Source organism: Chamaea fasciata, unplaced genomic scaffold, assembly GCF_029207755.1.
Source record: "Chamaea fasciata isolate MVZ Bird 193981 ecotype frontalis unplaced genomic scaffold, bChaFas1.0.hap1 SCAF_4, whole genome shotgun sequence".
In the NCBI taxonomy this organism is placed as follows: domain Eukaryota; kingdom Metazoa; phylum Chordata; class Aves; order Passeriformes; family Sylviidae; genus Chamaea; species Chamaea fasciata.
In genome coordinates, this window is record NW_027094089.1 from 44,130,321 (window position 1) to 44,149,495 (window position 19,175).

Consider the following 19,175-nt stretch of genomic DNA (forward strand, 5'->3'; position numbering starts at 1 on the left):
ATTGAAAACAGCTTGATATTTTGCAGTTCTGCCAACAGGCAGGAACGAATCAAAAGCGCTCTATTTTCATTTTCTGTTTTAAAACAGACAAAACTCTGGTATCTCAAGAAAAGCAAAAAACACGAATAGGAAAGAATAAAAATTACAAAAATGTAGTTATTGACCTCCATTCAAACTCTCCATTTGGCTGTGAGTTACTTACTAATTATACAATTTTCAACCCCTGTTATGACAAGCCTTACCTGACACTGAAGGTTTCCAACAGACAATTAAAACTAAAGTTCCTTGGATCTATTTTCACTTTTTTTGAAATTCCAAACATTTTCTAATTTCTGTCTACTGCAGATAGGAATCAATAATGACTATGCAGATCTCTCTAAGGTAGCTATGCAGGAGTAGCAATACAAAGAAAAAGAATGTCTGTGTCAATTCATGCTTCTTGTTGGCTAAATATGTAAGAAGAGATAATTGTCTTCAAACACATCTGCAAATTCAGCAGCACAGAGTATTTGTCAGGTTCTTATTACAGTGTCAGGTTCCTAGGGCTATGCTGGGAGACGCAGGACTGATGTCATGAGGTGCCAGAAGGTATTTCTACAGGCACAGTTTTGTGGAAATGGCAGCAGACTACCAGATCAGTCCCTGCATATGTAACAGGTGGTCTCTGTCCTTGCCCTGTTTCCACTTTTAAGTTTTCTGCCAGATGTCTTCTTGTTCTAAGTACTATTTTAAAATCAAGGAAAATAATAAATTAGGACAAGTGCTTAAATGAAGGCCTTTAAAGCCTCCTGAGTTCTGTTTCCCATCTCACTGCTTGTCGATGCTGCTTCTGTAGTATTTGGGGTTGAAAAACCTATCCAAAACTTTATCAAAAGCATCAAGCACTGTTTGTGTCAACCTTTTCATACAGCAACATTCCTAATGACTCCACTGGGACATTATCAGGACAGAAATCAGGAATACTTATTTCAGCATCACATGACTTTGAAAATGTATACTTCACAAGAGACAGACCATGAAATATCAAGAGAACAGACAATAGGTTGAGGTTCTTCACTAAATCCCTTCCTATAAATTAGTACCAAGATCCTATCTAACACTCACAAAATTTTACCATGTCTTTTGCTCAAACACTTACTTGACTTAATATTGGCACAGACTAGTATATTCTTGCACATGACACACTTTCCAGCAAATTGTTCTGAGGCCAGATATAAAATGAGAGAAAATATTTAATATGGTCTGGAAGGTGCTTCTCTTTGATAAATTGGTGTTGGTCAAATGAAACTCAGTGAATGTGAAAAAAACCTGCTAGCAAACTGTTATCATTGCAAGAGTAAATCTGAAAGACACAACGTTTAACTCTGTGCTACTGAAATCTAGAATAATCTATGAAACTGGCATAGCCTTATGGTGGCCATGAAAGTAGTAAACATTGTCCTTATTTCAAGATTTTTTTTAATCTGAATTTCAACAGTACTGGGGGGGGGGGGGGGGTGGGAGGGGGTGGTGGGACAGGCTTGTCTGCAAATGGACTTTATGTTTATATATTCCGTTTTTAAACTACAAAGACATGTTAAATAGCAGTGAATGTGTCTTGCACCTTTCAGCCATATATTTTCCAGAATAATGGAGGTGAAAATTGTGGCTGTGATTGACATGTGTGTGTTGCTGTGCTCGTTGTGCAGTTAGAGTCCCAAGTCACACACATGCTCTTTCAGCTGCTTAAGAATAAGGACTTAGAGAACTACAAATAAAAATGCAGAAATACTACGTGATCACTAATTTAATCACTTAACTCCCATAGCTACCATAGCATGCAGCTAGGGACCAGAACTGAGAAAAACAGAAGTAATCATAAAAGTTAAGGGCTTTAATGTGCCCATTAGGAACTCAGTGCCGAAATTCTTAAACACTTCCAGTTTGAGCAATGCTAGGCCATATACCTGTGACAGACTAGGTGATTATCTTTATTTGTGCATGTCAGATTTGCTTTTGTTCACCAATATCCTTACACTTGCACCCAGTACAGGCCATCTTTGCCAGCCAGTCGTTTTCTCCAGGCACCCAGGAATCCCGTCTCTTTTCTGCAACACACACTTCCCTAGAGAACCTTCATGACACTGGTAACACATTCTCTTTTTTTTTTTTTTTTTTTTTTTTTTTTGCCTCTAATGTGTTTGAGGCCTTCAGAGTGCTGCTGAGTGTGATTTGAGTTAGTCAGATCTTGGCCTTTAGGTAACAGGAGGAAGAATAACTCCCAACAGCCCAAAGTAGGCAGCCAGTTTTTTGCAGAAGATGCAGAAAAAGGCAGCAAAAGGCCATAAGAAAGTCAATCACATTTGATTGCATTAATAATCAGTTACAGAAAAGCAGTATAGGAGCTGATAAATTAAAAACTCATGATGAAAAATTGGCAGAGACAGCTGCTGAGTGAGGTCTTAAAGCCCCAGCATGACTGATGTAGTGGTATGACCTATGCAGTCTGCCAGTTCCCAAGACAAGCAGCTGCTAAGGTTGTTGATTGAATGTACAAATGTACACCAGGGACAGCATCCAACTTTTTGCTGTGTTGAGATTTGGCCAAGACTAAAATCTTCTGTAATTTTGCCAAAGCACATTTCTGTCCTCTGCTTGCCAAGATCTAAGAAGAGCAGTATTTTGGAACACTAGGACTTGAACTTAGAACTAACACCTTCATCACACCCAGAATGATTTTCAAGAAAACCTTTGAAACTTAAGACACATTAGGAATTGTTTGTTTACTGGCATGCCTGCTATCTCTTTTTGTTTCTTTCAAGTACATTTGTGGGATACATTTTCTTTCTCCTTTTATAATAGAAAAGGGAGATAAACGAGATAATTACAAAAGAGGGAAGAATGGGAAATGTGAAAATATATTAAAAATTCTAGAGAATAAAAAAAAAATGAAGGGAAGAAGGGATAAATAGGAAGGAAAGCAAGGAATTGGAGGCAACAACGAAATAAATAGGATTAATAACTATTCAGTTGTCTTTTAAATATTTAAAAATCAGGAGAAAGTGAAAGACACTAAAATGATGTTCACTTGGGACCCTTGGACTTTTTCAGGGTTTATTCTTTTCTCCTTTGGTTTCCATTTCAATTTTACTGTGAAATCTAGATTTCAGTGAGGGTTCAGAGAAGGGAGGGGGGAGGAGGGGAAGAGAGGGGAGGGGAAAGTTGTTTACATGAGCAGATATTTCAGTGGATGCTTAGAATACAGTTTTATTTTATTTTATTTTATTTTATTTACTTTTACTTTTACTTTTACTTTTACTTTTACTTTTACTTTTACTTTTACTTTTACTTTTACTTTTACTTTTATTGTTCCTACCACCTATATCCTCCTACAAACACATACTAAAACTAAGTTACTGACTCCAGGCCTCTTCATATCTTGTGCTTCTAGTTTCTTTGGAACATCTACAGGGAACAAAACCTGAAAGCTAAGCTACCTTTCCTTGCCATCATGCCATCTACCAAAGTCCCTTCTACCTAAAGCATAGCTTTATGCAAAAATGAGTTGGGATGAGTGGAATAGGAACTGATCTGGGGAACAGAAAATGAAGTTCTATAATGCCACTATCAGGTCTGGAGCTCCTTCACTTCTGGGGCAAGTTAGGCACTGGCAGAAGAAGGTACTGGGGGACACAGACACTGGTCTGCAGCTGCAGAGCCACAACCCTGTCTGTGTCCAGGCTGTCAGGTCTGCCAGGACTCTAGATCAGGACTCACAGGGAAAACTGATGACCACCCAGTCCTCATCAAATAAAGGGAAGCTGATGGTATCAGTATGGGGCCAAATCATCCCATAACGAGGGATAGACAGTCAAAGGGCTGAATGCAGGCTCTGTTACCTACTGACACTAAAAGCTTGCTGTTGGTTTCTAAAAACAAATGAAAATGCAAAAGCTAAGCCTTTTGTAGCTATCATGTGCTTCTCAGATGACACCTGGTGGGCAAAAGCTAAAGAGATGAAAGCATTCTGCTTTCATGGTGCAGAACCTGGATCCATGTGCACAGCTGCACTACTGCACTTACTGCAGGTGCACCTATCATCTGTCCTCCATACTCTGCTTATCCACCCCATGTCCCCAATCATTATTACAGTTGCCCAGAATAAGCACATATCAACCATGAGTGCTTTTTTCAGCACTCATATCCATTTTATTTATTCTTTAATTATTATTCTGACTCATGTCCTGAGTTTGTTTAATTCTGACTTGCAAGTCTGAGGCTAGGCTAGAGTGGACACACCATTTCCAAAAATAAAAATACAGAGAACGCCCATGGTAACAGCAACAAGGTGCTTTTATAGTGTGGGATAACTATACAATATTATGAATGCCTTCACAAGTGGCTAGCTGCACTCAGAGGGTTAAAGGCTTTAGTTTCTTCTGATTATTAATTTACTCTTCCTCTTTTAAACTAATTCCAGTTTACTTCTGTTGCAGTGTCTGTCTTTTCTGCTTGATGCAACTGCCCTAATCATCCCTGTTCAGGTCTCAGAGGTAAGTTAGCAATATAAACGGGGGAAAAAAAGCTCTCTGAAGAGAAACATGCACTTAGAAAAGTGTTTCTTCTTCTGGGGATGCATATATCTTGTGGTGAAATGGGTGGTTTCCTCAAGGATCTCATGGATAGGAATATTAAGTTGTGGTGCTGTCCTGTTTCTCTATTTGGCTCGAAGGATTTCAGAAAATGTCAGATACTGCTGAATCAATGCTGGGACATATGAAGCCCCTCCCATAAATAAGGTGACCATGATTAATTGTTGGATTGCTGACATTGCATCTTCCAGGTTAACAGCTTTTTTTCCTGTTCTATGTACACTCTATTCCTTTAAATGTTAACAACTTTTTTTTTTCCTTGGTGTATATTTCCGTGCCTTCTTTTTGTGCTAAATCTTGGATGATTTTATGAAGCAAAACACACGGAGAAGTCAGGGATTCACTGACTTCAAATACCAAAATAAGCCAAAGAAGAATGTGGTAGAGGTCAGAAAGAAATGACATAATATCTAGATTGCTTCTTCTGGATTCAGATTAGCTGTTTACCTGGTTGGCAAACAGGCCATCCCAGAGTCATGGCATCATATTTGGTCTAGCTGAGGTGGAGTTAACATTCAAACAGCTGTGCTTTTTGTTTGTAGTCACAAAAGTTGAGACCACTAGAGCACTGGGCTCCAGGGTGAGCAGTGCTTAGGAGGCATCAGGGCTGTCTCTCCAACAACTTCCACAAAGGCCAGCAGGCCTCAGTGCAAGAGGCTGGGAAGGGAGACACATCTAGGACAGCTGACCAAAGGGACCAAACTGACCAAAGGGACATTACATACCATATAATGTTGTAAAAACAAAAGATAAGGGATGGCGATTTTTTTTTATTAAGGTGTTTGTCTTCTAAAGTTACTGCTACATGTACTGGGGCCATATTCCCAGGAAGTAGCCAGACATCACCTGCTAAGAGCAATTAGAGAATAAATATTTTTGTTTCCCAGTGTGGCCTTTGCCTTGATCTCAACCAATGAGTTTTCCCATCTCATTTTCTCCCCCTGTCCTGCTGAGCAGAGCAAGTGATGGAGCGTCTTTGTGGAGTCCTGGTGCTCCAGGTGACCCCACTGTTCAGTGAAGGTGAACCCACTGCAGGCATATACTGGCTGAAACGAGCTCTGCTCCACAGCCAGAATAATGTCCTAGCACAGCTGAGAGCCAGGGTTCATGTTTATACCAGCATCACAACTTGATGTCTGAGTCCCTGCCGCCCAAAGCCAGAAGTAAGTGAATCTAACTATGCTCAGATACCTGAAATATCCCTGGATATGTTTTCCAGAACAACTATGAAAAGTCCTCAGGATTCTGAGTAACTCACAATAAAGTAAAACAGTCATAAAGATTGACCAGCCAGAAACTGGTGAACTACTGAACAGTACCTGAGTTACACTGTCAGTGGACACACCTTATTAAAGCACTTTCTGAAAACAGCTGCTTCCTGTAGCACAGTCCCCAATCAGTGACCAATTTGCTGCTCACAATAACAGGAAACTTGGAAGGCTGACAAAAGAAAGCAAATGCTAACGCAACTTAGTTTTTTTCTCTTACACCCAATAGTTAAGGCCAAGGGAAAGAAGACTTTGAAACAGTGCTGAGAATACTTTTACAAGCCTTCCAGGGAGCAGTCTGTGAGAACAACCCTCTTTATTTTACGCTAAACACTCTTTCCAGGTTTTGAAATATTCTCCTTTACTTTTTAATTCCTATTCATCAGATACAAAGAGAACAAGTATTGTCATAAAATACAAAGAGGAAAAATGTATCTAGAAAGTGCTGTTAAAAACATCAATTAGGCTATAAAGTATCTTCAGCGTAGCCCTTCAGGCAGCATCTGTGAATGCGTTTGTGTCTTGCAGCTGGGAAAACACTGGTTCCTAAAACCCCTGTAGCAGGAAAGCCACTGGATAAACAATTACTTCTATCCCACAGAAATGTTAAATGGCAATTCATTTGAAAGTCTGATTTGCACACGAGTGAGAAACAAGATCTTCAGATCCCGCCCCCAAGAATTTATCGAATCAAGTGGAACTCTTCGCATTCTGAGAGGATAATGAAGGTATATCCCGATTTTCCTGAAGGAAGCAATCCACGCAAACCCTCGACCGTGGGCGAAGCCAGGGCCAAGAAGAAGACCCCGCAACCGCCGCGGAAGGAAAGAGTTAAATGGAAGAAGCCAGGGGCGCGGCCGCCCCTCCCCTGCGCGGGCCGGCGGCAACATGGCCGCGCTGGCCCCGGCGCTGGTGGCGGCGGCCAGGCGGCTCCAGGTAAAGGCCTTCCGGGGCAGCCCAGCCTCCCGGGGGGAGTCCCGGGCTGCGCCGATGTGTCGGGCTGGCCGCGGGACCCGGCCCCTGTGACGGCCCTTCCTTGTGGCGGACTTGGCGTCTCTTTGTTGAACGGTGCCTTCGTGTGTGCGGGCGTGTCACTTCTCACTCCAGTTCCCTGCCCGTGCCGCTTAAAATTACTTGAATCGCACCAGTAGAAAGCCGAACTCTGCACTGTGGTGTTGTCTGCTTTGTCTGCTTGAAAGTAACCTACGAGCACAAAGGAAGAAAAAAAAAAAAAAAAAAAAAAAAAAAAAAAAGTAAATAACAGTTGATTTTGTTATCTACAGAATGAGAGCTGTTCCAGTACTGCAGGTGCTGGCCGACAATTTCAGAGCTGGAAGATCAAAGCTGAACGAGCTAAAAAAGTTGAATTCTTAAGAACTGCAGAAAAGCTAAAAGCTCAGTAAGTTAAACGCTTTATCAGAAGTATGTTTTTACTCTGTTGTGGAGGTAACATTATTAACTCGAGGTTCAAAGTAAAAATGTATGGTAATGAAATCTTTAGGCTATTGTGGTTGTTACAGTAGCTCAGGATAGGCTTATAAGCTCCAAAATGACCCCTTGTTTAAATTACCGTTTGGACTTAGGCTAGTCATGTAATAAGAATTTACTAAGAATTGTGGCTCTTAGATGCACAGAAAAGGAAGTGTGTGTAGCACAGTTGAATTCTCAGTCTTCCTACTTAGCTGTACTTACCCTCTAAGGACCTAAAGCCCTTAAGACGTACCGACAAAAGGGGCACTGCTGCAAAAGAAGATTGAAAGACTTAATTTAGAATATCTAGGCCACTGTTTTGAAAAACAAGAGTTCAAGACAGCTCAGGCACATAAGTGATTTAAATCTGCTTCCCCACATCTTGACCAAGTGCTGATAACGACTGCACTGGCAGCTGAAAGAACGGGGAGTTTTCTTCTCAGACAGATGAGTTTTATGGAGAACAGCTAATGTAGCCATCTGACTGAAGGAGTGCTTTGCAGTTGTGAATCCTGATTGAACAGGGCACTTAAGTCTCACACCAGTGTTTTACACTGTGCGACTGAATCGAGTTCACCTTGATTACCCTGGATCCTGGGCTTCACTGCTCGTTAATGTAAATGTTCCCATGATGCTCGAAATGAGGCATGCCATTTAACTGTGGCTCAGCGTCCCTCTGATGTTGTCTGTGCTGGGGCTCCATCTTGGTGTGCCACTGCATTAATACAGCCTGTCTGCCTGAACTTTCGAGGGACAACTCTCACAAGGCTCCTAGATAGAAAGCATGCATATAAAATTTCAGTGTGTAAACCATTACGTTCCACTGAGGTGATTTCCTTGTTAATTTCTTGTTGAAGTTCTTGAGTAACTGTGGTGTGTAGTCTTATAGCTGCAGAAATATTTTCCTTGAAAAGAGTTGTAGAACAAACCAGGGATTTTTTTATAAAATCTAAGACAGTCCTGTTAACACAGCCTGCACACTAACCTTGGAAAATCTTGGGGCTTTTCTGAGTATTTGTGCCTTTCTCAGTGTGGCACCCTTTCTTCCTAGGCTTGCAAATATAGAAAAAGACAAAACTGGACACCTTTATAATAGGAAGAGTGATTTCGGGGTAGAATACAGATTACTAGAGGAACTGGAACACAGCATGACTATCAGCAGGAAAATGGAAAGTAAGTGAGGTTTTATTTGGGCTTGTTTACTTCTTTTTCCTTTAATATAATGTTTTTGTAAATGGTTTAAAAATTAGTAGTATAGAGAGATGAGTTTAGGTGGAAGATGATAGATACTGATGTGGTATGTCTCACCATATGCTTATAAACACAAAATTCATGGCACAATTCAGAAGCATAAACATGTTGGCCTCATATGTTATTAACTGTTTTCTTTGATCTTCAGTGTAAAACCACTGTGGTGGAAAGGTGCTGTTCAAGAAACTTGGAATCAATTTTGTGTATATATTTCAAAATCTAATGTATTCCAGCTAAGGTACAGTGAAAGTATTCTTCCCTCAACATTCACACACTGATTGTTGCCTTTAAATATCCTTTTAAACTGTTCTGTGTTTGCATTTTTTGAGTTTTTGGGCAATGAATATTCCTAGTTCAAATAGTGCTGTGAGATGGTACACGGTCTGTCCTAATAGTATCTGTTCCACTTATGGACTTATAATATAGTTCAAGAAACAAAGTTATTCCCTTTACTCACAGTACTTGAATTCTTTCAACAGTAATCACATAAATCATGCTATGCCATCTGATACAGATCAAAATAAGTTGAAGAAAGAAAAGGAATGTAGAAACAATAGAAAGTATACTTTCTTACAAATTTGCATGTGTTCTGATGTGTGCCTTTTATTTAAGGAATCTTAGAATATCCTTTACATCTTGCCGTCCTTAAGAAATGTAAATTTTTGAGGAATGACTAAGGTAATAAGTCAGATTTTTTTCCATGAGTAAGAAGGGAGCATGGCATATGGATGGAAATGATGCTGTGAGATAATAAAGAGGACAGTGATGAGAGTACTACATGTCAGATGTGAAGGAGCATATCCTAAAAGATACGAAAGTGTACAATCCCCTTCCAAATCCTCATTTACTATGTTAAGATCTTTCAGCATGATCTCCGTGCTTTAAGATTTTCTGTGGTCTCAGCAGGAACTTGTACTTTCCTTAATCCAAATCTTTTAGGATAGAAGATACAGCTCTTTAGTATCTAAGATGTAGCCAAAACTTCATCCTCTTCAGTAGTGGATTTATGGACTCATGAGGAGCCAAGTGGTAACAATGCAAATAAGTGCACACATGCTTGGAGCACATGAAAACATTGATTCTTCACTATTTAACACAATGAATAAATGAATCTTGTTGAAGTAGTACATTCATATACACTTCCAAAGTTTGTTTTCTCTCCATAAATGGGTGTTTTGAAGCCTAGGTCAAAGTCTGCCTCCAAACTCTAGAAGCATAGGCAATATTTTCCAAGGTCCCCTTTAGAAATGGGAGCTACTAGTTTTAAAATCTGCTGATGCTGTGTAGGAAGCTAACATGGACCACGTGGTCAGCTACATGCAATTACCAGTTAAAATGCTTAGTGTTATGGCAGTTTCTTATCATCAAACAGAATTTGTGTCCCTGCTTACATCAAACTCCTGGTTTATTTTGGACACTTCATTGCTCTTGTTCTTTTACTGAATTTAATGCACGAAGAAACTGTTAGAACTATCAGCACCTTATTTTGTTTAACAGAAGCTAAAATCCTGCAGCAACTATCAAAAATTCAAAACAACGTGAAGAGACTTCAGCAGCAATTAAAAGATGTGAAGCCTACACCAGAGTGTAAGTCATGGCGACAGATTTAAAAACATTTTCCTCTACAGATGGGTTTCTTGCATAGTTGTCTTTCTCCTGCAGACTTGGGACACTCCTCCAGTCTTTATGATTTTGCAGGAAAGGAAAGACTAAACCTAGAAATAGCAGAAACCTAAGAAGTGGTGAAAGATTGTGCAGTTCTTTGTGGAAACAGAAACTTACTTGGTCTTACAAGTGATGTGTCTTTGTTCCTTGAGGTTGTTGAAAGCCAGATTTCCTATCTGTAACATTTGTCTTATGCAAAATATACTGGGTATTCTACTACCATGTAACATTCTTTGATCTGGTAAGAGGTAACAGTGTAGGTTCTACAGGGAACTTATTTCTAGCCACCACATGGTTTGAAATGTAAATTGGAATATTCTACAGAAAATGCCGCAACAGTTTGTTCAGTTTGGATATTTTAAAACTTTTGGATAATAGACTCTGAAAGACCCATCCTCACATGGTACCTACTACCTTTTGTGGAGCTCAGGTTGAGGGCCTCCTACTAGCTGAAGACTTTCTGATGCTAGATAAAATGCAGCCCATTTCATTTATTCAGTGTTTTGTCTATTAATAATCATTATCTTCTTAAACTGTCAGTCAAGATACTAAGAACTAACAAGGCATGAAAGCTGGAAAATGAGGTTTAGTTTATAAAACTTTAGCAAAATACAGTTATTTAAACTGTGCTGAGATGTTGTAAAAGAGATTTTAGTCTTATAATATAATCTAATCTAATGGATGGATTTTCTTCCACTGCAAAATATATCTTCTCTGGACAGCTGTGTTACTGTCTTAAGTTAGGACTACAGCATGCTGACAGTACAGGACAAAGTCTTACTCTGATGTTTCTTTCTCAGCTTTGTAAAGCAGTGGCCTGCAGGTTAAATAGGTTTGCAATAGTTCAGTATAAACCAGAGTTGAGTGTGCTTAAGTCACTAACTGCGTTGCTATAAGAAACGAAAGTGGAACTCTAGGATAGGTCTGTCTTATTTTGGGAATCAGCTCAAGGTTAGTCAACGTGAGACTTCTCTAAGGGAAATAAACATTTATACTGGGATTTGCATCCAGTTAGCTAAGTCCCTTACTAAACACACCTTTTGAATAAATAAGAGTTTGTCTTTTAAGGCTGTTTGAGATGGAAATGCATGCTGTTTTGTACACAGAAATATGTGTCCTGAAAGTCTCCATAAGTCCTGCATTTCTGGATAGTGTTGACAAAGACTGTAAACTTCTTAAGTGATATGATTTTTTTCTTCTTTTCCTCTTTTAGTTGTTGACACGATCAAGGAAATGATGGAAGAAATTGAAAATGCAATCAATGCTTTTAAAGAAGAAGAGAGGCAAATGTATGCTTATGCAAGCTTCAGCTACTAGAAAAAGGGCTTTCATAAGACACAATGAGAACTTTGCATTAATCTAGCAAACTGTTCTTATGATTTACACTTTTGGTAGTGATTCCTGTAGTATGTAAATCAAAGCAGAAGCTATCAGCGTTAGAATCTTGATAAACTGCCTTTTAGAGAGGGTGTTTATATAGCTATTGCAGCATTCCAATGTAATAATTATTTGCCTGTGAATAGGCTTTTTAGAGAGGCTGGAGAAGAGATTAGGTTGCGGGGATTTTGTTGTTGTTATGTTGTCTGATTGAGTTTGGAAGGTTTCTTTTTCTCTCTACTGGTGTCAGAAGGGGATTGAGTTAATTGTATGTATGCCATAAATGTGTTCTTTCAGTAAAAGGGTAACTTAATTCTCGTTGTGTAGGGCTTTATTATCGGGTCATTACAACTGTGCTGTTACCACTTCAGTTCTTAATCTTTGAAGAATAGCTCTTGTGTGGCATTGAACAATTCTAAAATTCATTTTTGGTGAATGGACAATGAATACTGGAAATTTTTTTTTTCCTTACATTTCAGTGTTTGTCTCTTTTCAGATATCAGCAGCTTTTGAAAGAGGAAAAAGCTGTAATTAATGAGCTTAGTCTCTTCGAAAGGAAAATGGAACTCTGGGCATTAGGGAGCTCAACAGCAGAAAAAGTTTGGAAATTACCATCAGCCAGGGTCACAGTTGATAAAACACTGGAAAACCATCTACCGGAACAAGTAGTAGAGTTTGAAAGATTTCTTCAGCGAACAGGGGGGCGGCAAGGAGGCTGGGATGATTACGATCATCAAAATTTTCTGAAAATACGGACAAAATATAGAGGAAAGCTGTCTTACATGGATGAAGCCCTTGAGTATCTCAGCGGAAGAACAAAAGAAGATATAGAACAGCATGACAAATGGTATCAAGAATACATAACTTTACATGAAAGAAAGAAAGAGGTAAAATAACCCCTCTAAGGCTTTTGAAGATTTCAGAAAACGTACTTATTTTTGAAATGCATACTCTCTTGCTTCTGTATCTGCATCTCTGGTAGTACTGCTAGGCAGATTTCTCTTACAGCTGATAGTATATAACTGAGGTCTTTAGCATCCCCAACCTGCCAAAGTATTTGCCTTTAATAAATAATTACAAAGAAGCAAAGATCTAAGAACACAGAGAAGTGGGCTGTGTATTGCCAAAGTATATTATAAATGCTTTTGAATGCAGTGATCTAGCATGTTAGGTGCCAAGCCCAGAGCAGTTAGTGATCCTGTCTTCCTGTTACATTTGTTCTCTAAGAATGTCTGTCCCATTGTATAAGCAATATACCTAAGACAGACTGACATGCAGAATTATGATTCCCTCAAGAACTCTCCAAGTAATAAAATATATACTGACAAATTAACTACTATAAAACAGTGGGTTAATTGGGAAAAAAAGTAAGAACTGAAATATGTTTGCATTAAAAAAGCATATTACATCAACATTCATAACTACCCAGACTTACTATTATTGCTATAACTGAAACAGTTTCAGCAGACATCAGTTCAACCTGCTTGTGTGATCCATAAAATAGAAAAAAAACCCAAAAAAACACATATAGGTGCTTCTTGGTTTTAAGTTTCACCTTCAGTAAACATTTAATTCCTGTGTGCATTTTGTGTCTTTGGAACAAATGTCTTCATCAGACTGAATCAATGTAAATATGTAAAATTTTTGTGAAAACATTGGAATGTTTTTCCTATGGTCTCTTGCAGTCAATTAAAAAGTGGAAAGAAAAGCAGCAGCAAGAAAAAGAAAGAAACTTGAAGGAGAAAATGAAATCAGAAAAAATGCTCAAGGAAAGATGCTTACAGCGTGAAGAAGCTCAGAAGCAAAAAGTAGAAGAAGAAAGAAAAAGAAAACAAGCTGCAGTTGAAGTCTGGAAGAAACAGAAAGTAGTAGCATTTGCAATAGATCAAGCATCACAACTAAAACTACAAGAGAACGAGAAAAAGCAACAAAAAGAGCACCAGAGCCATGTAAAGTTACTGTTAGAAAGGAATACCTTACAAAAAAAAGTAAAGGAGGAACTTGAAAAGCTTGAAAGTGAGAAGAGAGAGGAAACTGAAAAGGAGGGAAGGAAGAAAATTGGTGCAGAAGAAATTTCTAAGTTTCAAGAGCATGTGCGTAATTTCATTTCCATTTTTTACAAGTCATTGTTTTAAATTTGATACACCCTCTTACAATATAATCAGTTAAACAGGTTTTAAAATCCAAGTTTCATCAATCTCAATCCATTATTGATTCATTACAAATAACAGCATCTATTGCAGACAAACAGTATGAAACTTGATTTTAGACAAAGATGCTCCTTTTCTTCAGTATCTAAATAATCCTGTATTCCACAGGATTACTCAAGCTCATATTTCTTTATCCATATAGAAGTGGTTTTATTTCTTCAGTAAATAATTTATTTGGGAAAAAGTACTTGGGCTATGCTGCCTAAGAAGACATCAGAGGACCTGAGTGTTGTATTCAGATGGGAGGTTGAAAGAGTTGTTTGAATATCCTGTGGTTTTCAGTACCTGTTAGGCAAAGTCAGATCCCATATCAATGTAAATGTAATTACTGGAGAATTGATGTTATTGTCAGCGTTCACACTAAAGCTTTATAAACAGAGCTTAACCTACTACTACTTTTTTTTTTTTCCCCCAAGCCATGTAACTGTAATTTGCTTGTACAGGACAAGATATACCTTGTAGCTGCCTAATGAAACCTTATTCTTTACTGTTACAGTAATTTCAAAACAAGAACAGACAAAAAAAACCAACAACAACAAAACCACCAAAAACAAGCTGTGAAAAGGCTGCATGTATATTTTTATATAATTTGTTTTACTTCCAAAGAAGTGTTTTCTTTTCCACTTCATATGTTTCAGGATCTACATAAACTGGAGCTAAGGGTTTTACAGAAGCATGCTAAAGAGATAGAGAAACAAGAAAAAGAAAAAAGATTGGTAAAGTTAAGAGAGAAGGTAACTTTTTGTTTGTTTTAACCAAAGATGTATGCAACTTGGTGGTTTAAGCAGACTTTTTTTTCATTGATCTAAAAAGCAATTGTTTTATCCAAATGGTTGATAAAGGAAAACAAAGTCATGCCTGTTTTCAGGAAACAATTGCAGCAGGCATAGTTGTTCCTGTGTTTAAAAAAAAGGGGGGGAAAAATCCCTAGAATTTATGTATCTCATGGCAGTACTTCACTGGAGAAGCCCTACAGGTCACAAAAGTAGGCTGCAATATGGGTGGTGGCTTTTATTTTTTTCAAATAGTTTTCTACCATTGGTTAAATAAGTAGGCTGGCTCCCAGAAACATTTTGCGTACACTGGGTTTTATGAGAGTTTAACCTTTTAAATTATTAAAATTTAATGACCGCAAGTGGTGTCATTGTCTTCTACGGTGTAGACACAATGAGCATCACAGAACTCCTTCTGTGTTGAACGAAAAAGACTAATTATTTTTGGTTGTTTTTTTCACTGTGAGGTCGAGATTCGGGTCACCAGCGACCCATCCAGGTCGAACAGACCTTCTCGGTGCTGGGAGGAACCCAGGCAGGAGATGGCACCAGCAGCTGCAGAACCGCTGTTGCGCGTTTCTCAGAGGTGAGGAGGGGACCGATGGACGTGCAGCATGACACAAGTGCACTTTTATACTTTATGCCTTTTTGCTTTGTTGTCAGAGCTGTCCCAGCCTGGAGAGGAGGGTCGTAGCTGCGCGCCAGCATGTCCCTGTCGCAGGACGAAGCAACAGCCAACACTTCGCGGGAGCCGCCACCGAGCTGGCTTGACGCATGGCGTGTATTACCTCTGTATTTTGGGAGTGTCGACTTTGACACGCCGGCTGTCAGAGCGGCGGGCCGTGATGTCCCTTGGCATTAAAAGCGCGTTTTCCCCCCAGCTGGTTGTGGCGGCCCCTTAAGCCGTGGTGTCGCCACCCTATCCCCAACTGCAGTAAACGGAGGCGCCCCTTGCCTTGTCCCTTCCCCTTTCCCCTTCCCTTCCCCTTTCCCCTTCCCTTCCCCTTCCCCCTTCCCTTCCCTTCCCCCTTCCCTTCCCTTCCCCCTTCCCTTCCCCTTCCCTTCCCCTTCCCTTCCCCTTCCCCTTCCCTTCCCTTCCCTTCCCTTCCCTTCCCTTCCCTTCCCTTCCCTTCCCTTCCCTTCCCTTCCCTTCCCTTCCCTTCCCTTCCCTTCCCTTCCCTTCCCTTCCCTTCCCTTCCCTTCCCTTCCCTTCCCTTCCCTTCCCTTCCCTTCCCTTCCCTTCCCTTCCCTTCCCTTCCCTTCCCTTCCCCGTTCCGTTTCCCCGCCCCGGGGCGGGCTCGGCGGGTGACGCGATCCGGGCGCGCCGGGCGCGGGCAGCCGCGGCAAGATGGAGATGGCGGCGGCGCCGTGCCCGGGGGAGCCGGAGCGGCTGGACTTCCTGCGGGAGCGGCACGTGCGCTTCTTCCAGCGGTGCCTCCAGATCCTGCCGGAGCGCTACTCATCCCTGGAGACCAGCAGGTAGCAGCGGGCCGGGCTCCTCCGGCGGGCCGCGCGGCGGGAGGCGGGAGGGGCGCCGCCGTGTCCTCCCGGCGCCCCCCTCCCGTCCCGGGCCCGGCCGCGCTCCCCGCCCGACGGGCGGTCTCGGTGACGGGATGTCCCTCCCGGAGCTCTGCCGCCTCCGGGGGCAGGGAGCAACGCCCCGCGCCCGGAAGGAAAAAACATCGCTATAAATCTGCCCACCAACAGACGACTCCCAAAAAATATGTGTTAACGTAGGGTTGTAGTCACTGCTCGCGTAAACTGCTTGGCATCCTCGAGGGAAGACTTGTTGATCCTTCTAATCTGTTTTAATTCCAGTGCTTCACTCTCCTAATCTGTCCTGGAAGCCATTTTAAAATAAATCACTTAAGCTTCATTTCGGCACGCAGAGGACTCGTGTTCCATGTAACAAATATTTTTAAGTCTTCATTACCTAGTTTAAGAGAGAAAATATTAGTGAAGTATGTTCCTCAGTTTGAATTGAAGGGACCTTAGTTCCTCTAATGGCTTCAAAATGAACTTCTTTGATATTCTTAAAGTCTTCACTTAAGATAGTTACATTGATGGTGTAAGAATACCAGTAATGTGATTGTCAAGCTGCACTTGGTAAAATGTTGGAGACATGTAGATGGTTTGATAACCTGAAATAGTAAGATTCTTTACACTTTGTAATGTCTGGCAGGTCATCCTGTGAGGAGTGCTCCATGGCTTTGATCAGGTCATCCTGCTTTATTTTGGTTGAGAGTGCAAACACCTGGTGTAAATGTGTAAGGACTAGAACAGATAGTGCTGAACTGTGTGTGAAATAACATAACTTTATATTGAAAAGTTAGAAATTAAACTACTGGAGAAGGACCAGCAGAGGGCTTCGAAGATGGTTAAGGGTCTGGAACATCTGTCCTGTGAGGAAAGGTTGGGGGAGCTGGGCCTGTTCAGCCTCAAGAAGAGATGACTGAGAGAGGGTCTTACCAATGCATTCGAGTGTGTTAAAGGGTAGGTGGCGAGAGGATGGGGCCAGACTCTTTAAGTGGTCCCTGTGACAGGGCAAAGGGCAGCAGACAGAAACAAAGGAAGGTCTATCTCAATATGAGAAAAAACTTCCTCACATTGGGGGTGACTAGTTGCTGAAACAGACTGCCCAGAGAGATTGTGGAGTTTTCTTCCCTGGAGATACTCAAGACCTGCCTGTATACAGTACCATAGAAACTGCTCTGGGGAAACCTGCCTTAGGAGAAGGGGGTTGCAGTAGGTGGTCTCCAGAGGTCCTTTCCAACCCCAGCTGTTGTGTAATTTTGTGAAATTTTGGTTGCAGCTATGTAAATATTTTATTAAAACTTAGCTGGTGTTTCAGTCTACTCTCCCATTTATTTTAGTGACAGCATGGGGAAGTCTGGGCATCCTGTGCTCAACTGTGTATAGGCCTTAAAATTGCCGCAGCATGCAGATGTACTAGAGTGGTAACACAAATAGCTAACCTTAGCCCCACTGACACTTGAAAAGAGCTAAAGAAATGAGATGTCTTCAGCCTAGAGAAGGAGGGATCTAATCAAAGTATTCCATTGGTGGGAAACTACATACAAAGAAAGATGCAGGTGTGCTGTTTGCAGGGGACCATGGTGGCGGGGCAGGAGGCTGTGGGAATGAGGTACTTTGGGGAGAGTTGTGTGGCTGTAGGAAAAATATTCTTCACTGTTAGAGGAGTTCACTGTGAAAAGCTTGCTCATTGAAGTGATGGAGTCACCTTGAGGATGTGGCTTCTCAGGGTCCTGGGTCATCTCTGAGGCCCTGTGTTCTTCAAAAGGTGGGACCAGTGATCTTCAGAGGCCCTTGACAATGTAGACATGTTCTGCAGGGATGCACACCTGTCTGTTGACAAATTCTAAGCAGGGGGTTGAACCTTAAATGCATTGTATCCAGTTTGACTTCAAGAGTATTAAGTTTCCCTTTTTGCCAAGTTCAAGGTCACCGAGTTCAGCAAACCTTCAGGAAACCTCTGTAGGTGATACAGCTGCAGAAAGAAATGCTGTTACCCTTTTGTTTGAATTGAAGTGGTTCTATTTCGACTTAGATGGAGAAACTCAACTAAATTAAAGGGAGATTTGTTAAATAATTAAATAAAGTAATTTGTCAGATGGGTTTTTTTTCACTGCACTGCAGTAGAAAACTGTTTGTTCTCACCAGACAAGGGTGGTAGAGAGTGATATTTTCCTCAATATGCTGGTGCATTTCAACTTAATCTGTAGGATATCAAACAATAATGGAGAATAAAGAAAATTCATTTCATGTTCTCTACTCAACTTCTTGCCTCAAAGCCTTATAATTATTTTTATCTGTAGTTATTTGCATGCAACAGTGGTTGGCAGCAAGAGTAGTTTTTAAGCATACTGATTGATAGTGTTTCATTCACATTGATTGTCAGCACAGTGAGGTTTTGCAGGAGAATGGACTTTCCAGGTCTCTGAAATCTTTAAGATTCTGGTACTTCATAGTGCTTTTTGTAGCACACTTAATAATTTTCTCAAATTTGTCACTTCAAATGCTTTCTGAATTCTTCCGTGAAATATAGTCTTTGTTCTCGCTTGAAGACAAAGGGGTCAGAATCTACCATGAGTGTCCTGTTGACTGACCTCCGTGGAAATGGCTATAGATAAAGATTTTAGGCGTCTTGGCATGTGTCTTGTCACCTAAGGTGCTGCTAAGAGCTGTTTTTGTTAGGACATATGTCTGTTAATTTTCTGTGAGGGAGGATAGCATATGGAGTAAAGGTGCAGTACCTAAATGGCTGTAATGCAACCTGTGTATGACCAGTTGGGCCAGACACTCTTGCCCACTGTAAATAAATTCCATCACACTACGGGCTGTTCTTTAATAGTGCTGGAGGCAGACAGTCAACTCTGAATAAGAGAAGTGAACCCTAACTGTATGTGAAACCACTTTCTAAGTTCATGTATCTGACATACACATTTTTAACTGTAGATGAGATAGCTTGCTGTCTGTGTTGTATGTATAGCCTTGTGGTTTTGGACCTAC

General features: G+C 40.7%; 2 protein-coding genes across 2 annotated transcripts in view; both read left to right on the top strand.

Moving 5' to 3' along the window:
- Positions 1–6,772: 6,772 nt before the first annotated feature.
- CCDC112 (coiled-coil domain containing 112) lies at positions 6,773–15,618 on the top strand. The gene is made up of 10 exons (XM_066181403.1): positions 6,773–6,835; positions 7,183–7,298; positions 8,421–8,542; positions 10,118–10,207; positions 11,499–11,574; positions 12,159–12,549; positions 13,348–13,755; positions 14,511–14,606; positions 15,113–15,231; positions 15,309–15,618. The coding sequence occupies exons 1-10, from the start codon at positions 6,788–6,790 to the stop codon at positions 15,337–15,339; spliced, it is 1,497 nt and encodes a 498-aa protein (XP_066037500.1). The 5' UTR covers positions 6,773–6,787; the 3' UTR covers positions 15,340–15,618.
- A 297-nt stretch (positions 15,619–15,915) lies between these two features.
- PGGT1B (protein geranylgeranyltransferase type I subunit beta) overlaps positions 15,916–19,175 on the top strand; it is a 44,353-nt gene continuing 41,093 nt past the window's right edge. Inside the window, exon 1 of the mRNA XM_066181404.1 lies at positions 15,916–16,124. Coding sequence (XP_066037501.1) covers positions 15,994–16,124 — 131 coding nt within the window. The 5' untranslated portion in view covers positions 15,916–15,993. The remainder of the gene's footprint in view (positions 16,125–19,175) is intronic.

Coding starts and splice junctions, on each gene's coding strand:
- CCDC112 (XM_066181403.1), top strand. CDS start 6,788: ATGGCCGCGCTGGCCCCGGCGCTGGTGGCGGCGGCCAGGCGGCTCCAG. Junction 8,543..10,117: donor TATCAGCAGGAAAATGGAAA/GTAAGTGAGGTT, acceptor TTTGTTTAACAG/AAGCTAAAATCCTGCAGCAA. Junction 14,607..15,112: donor TGGTAAAGTTAAGAGAGAAG/GTAACTTTTTGT, acceptor TTTCACTGTGAG/GTCGAGATTCGGGTCACCAG.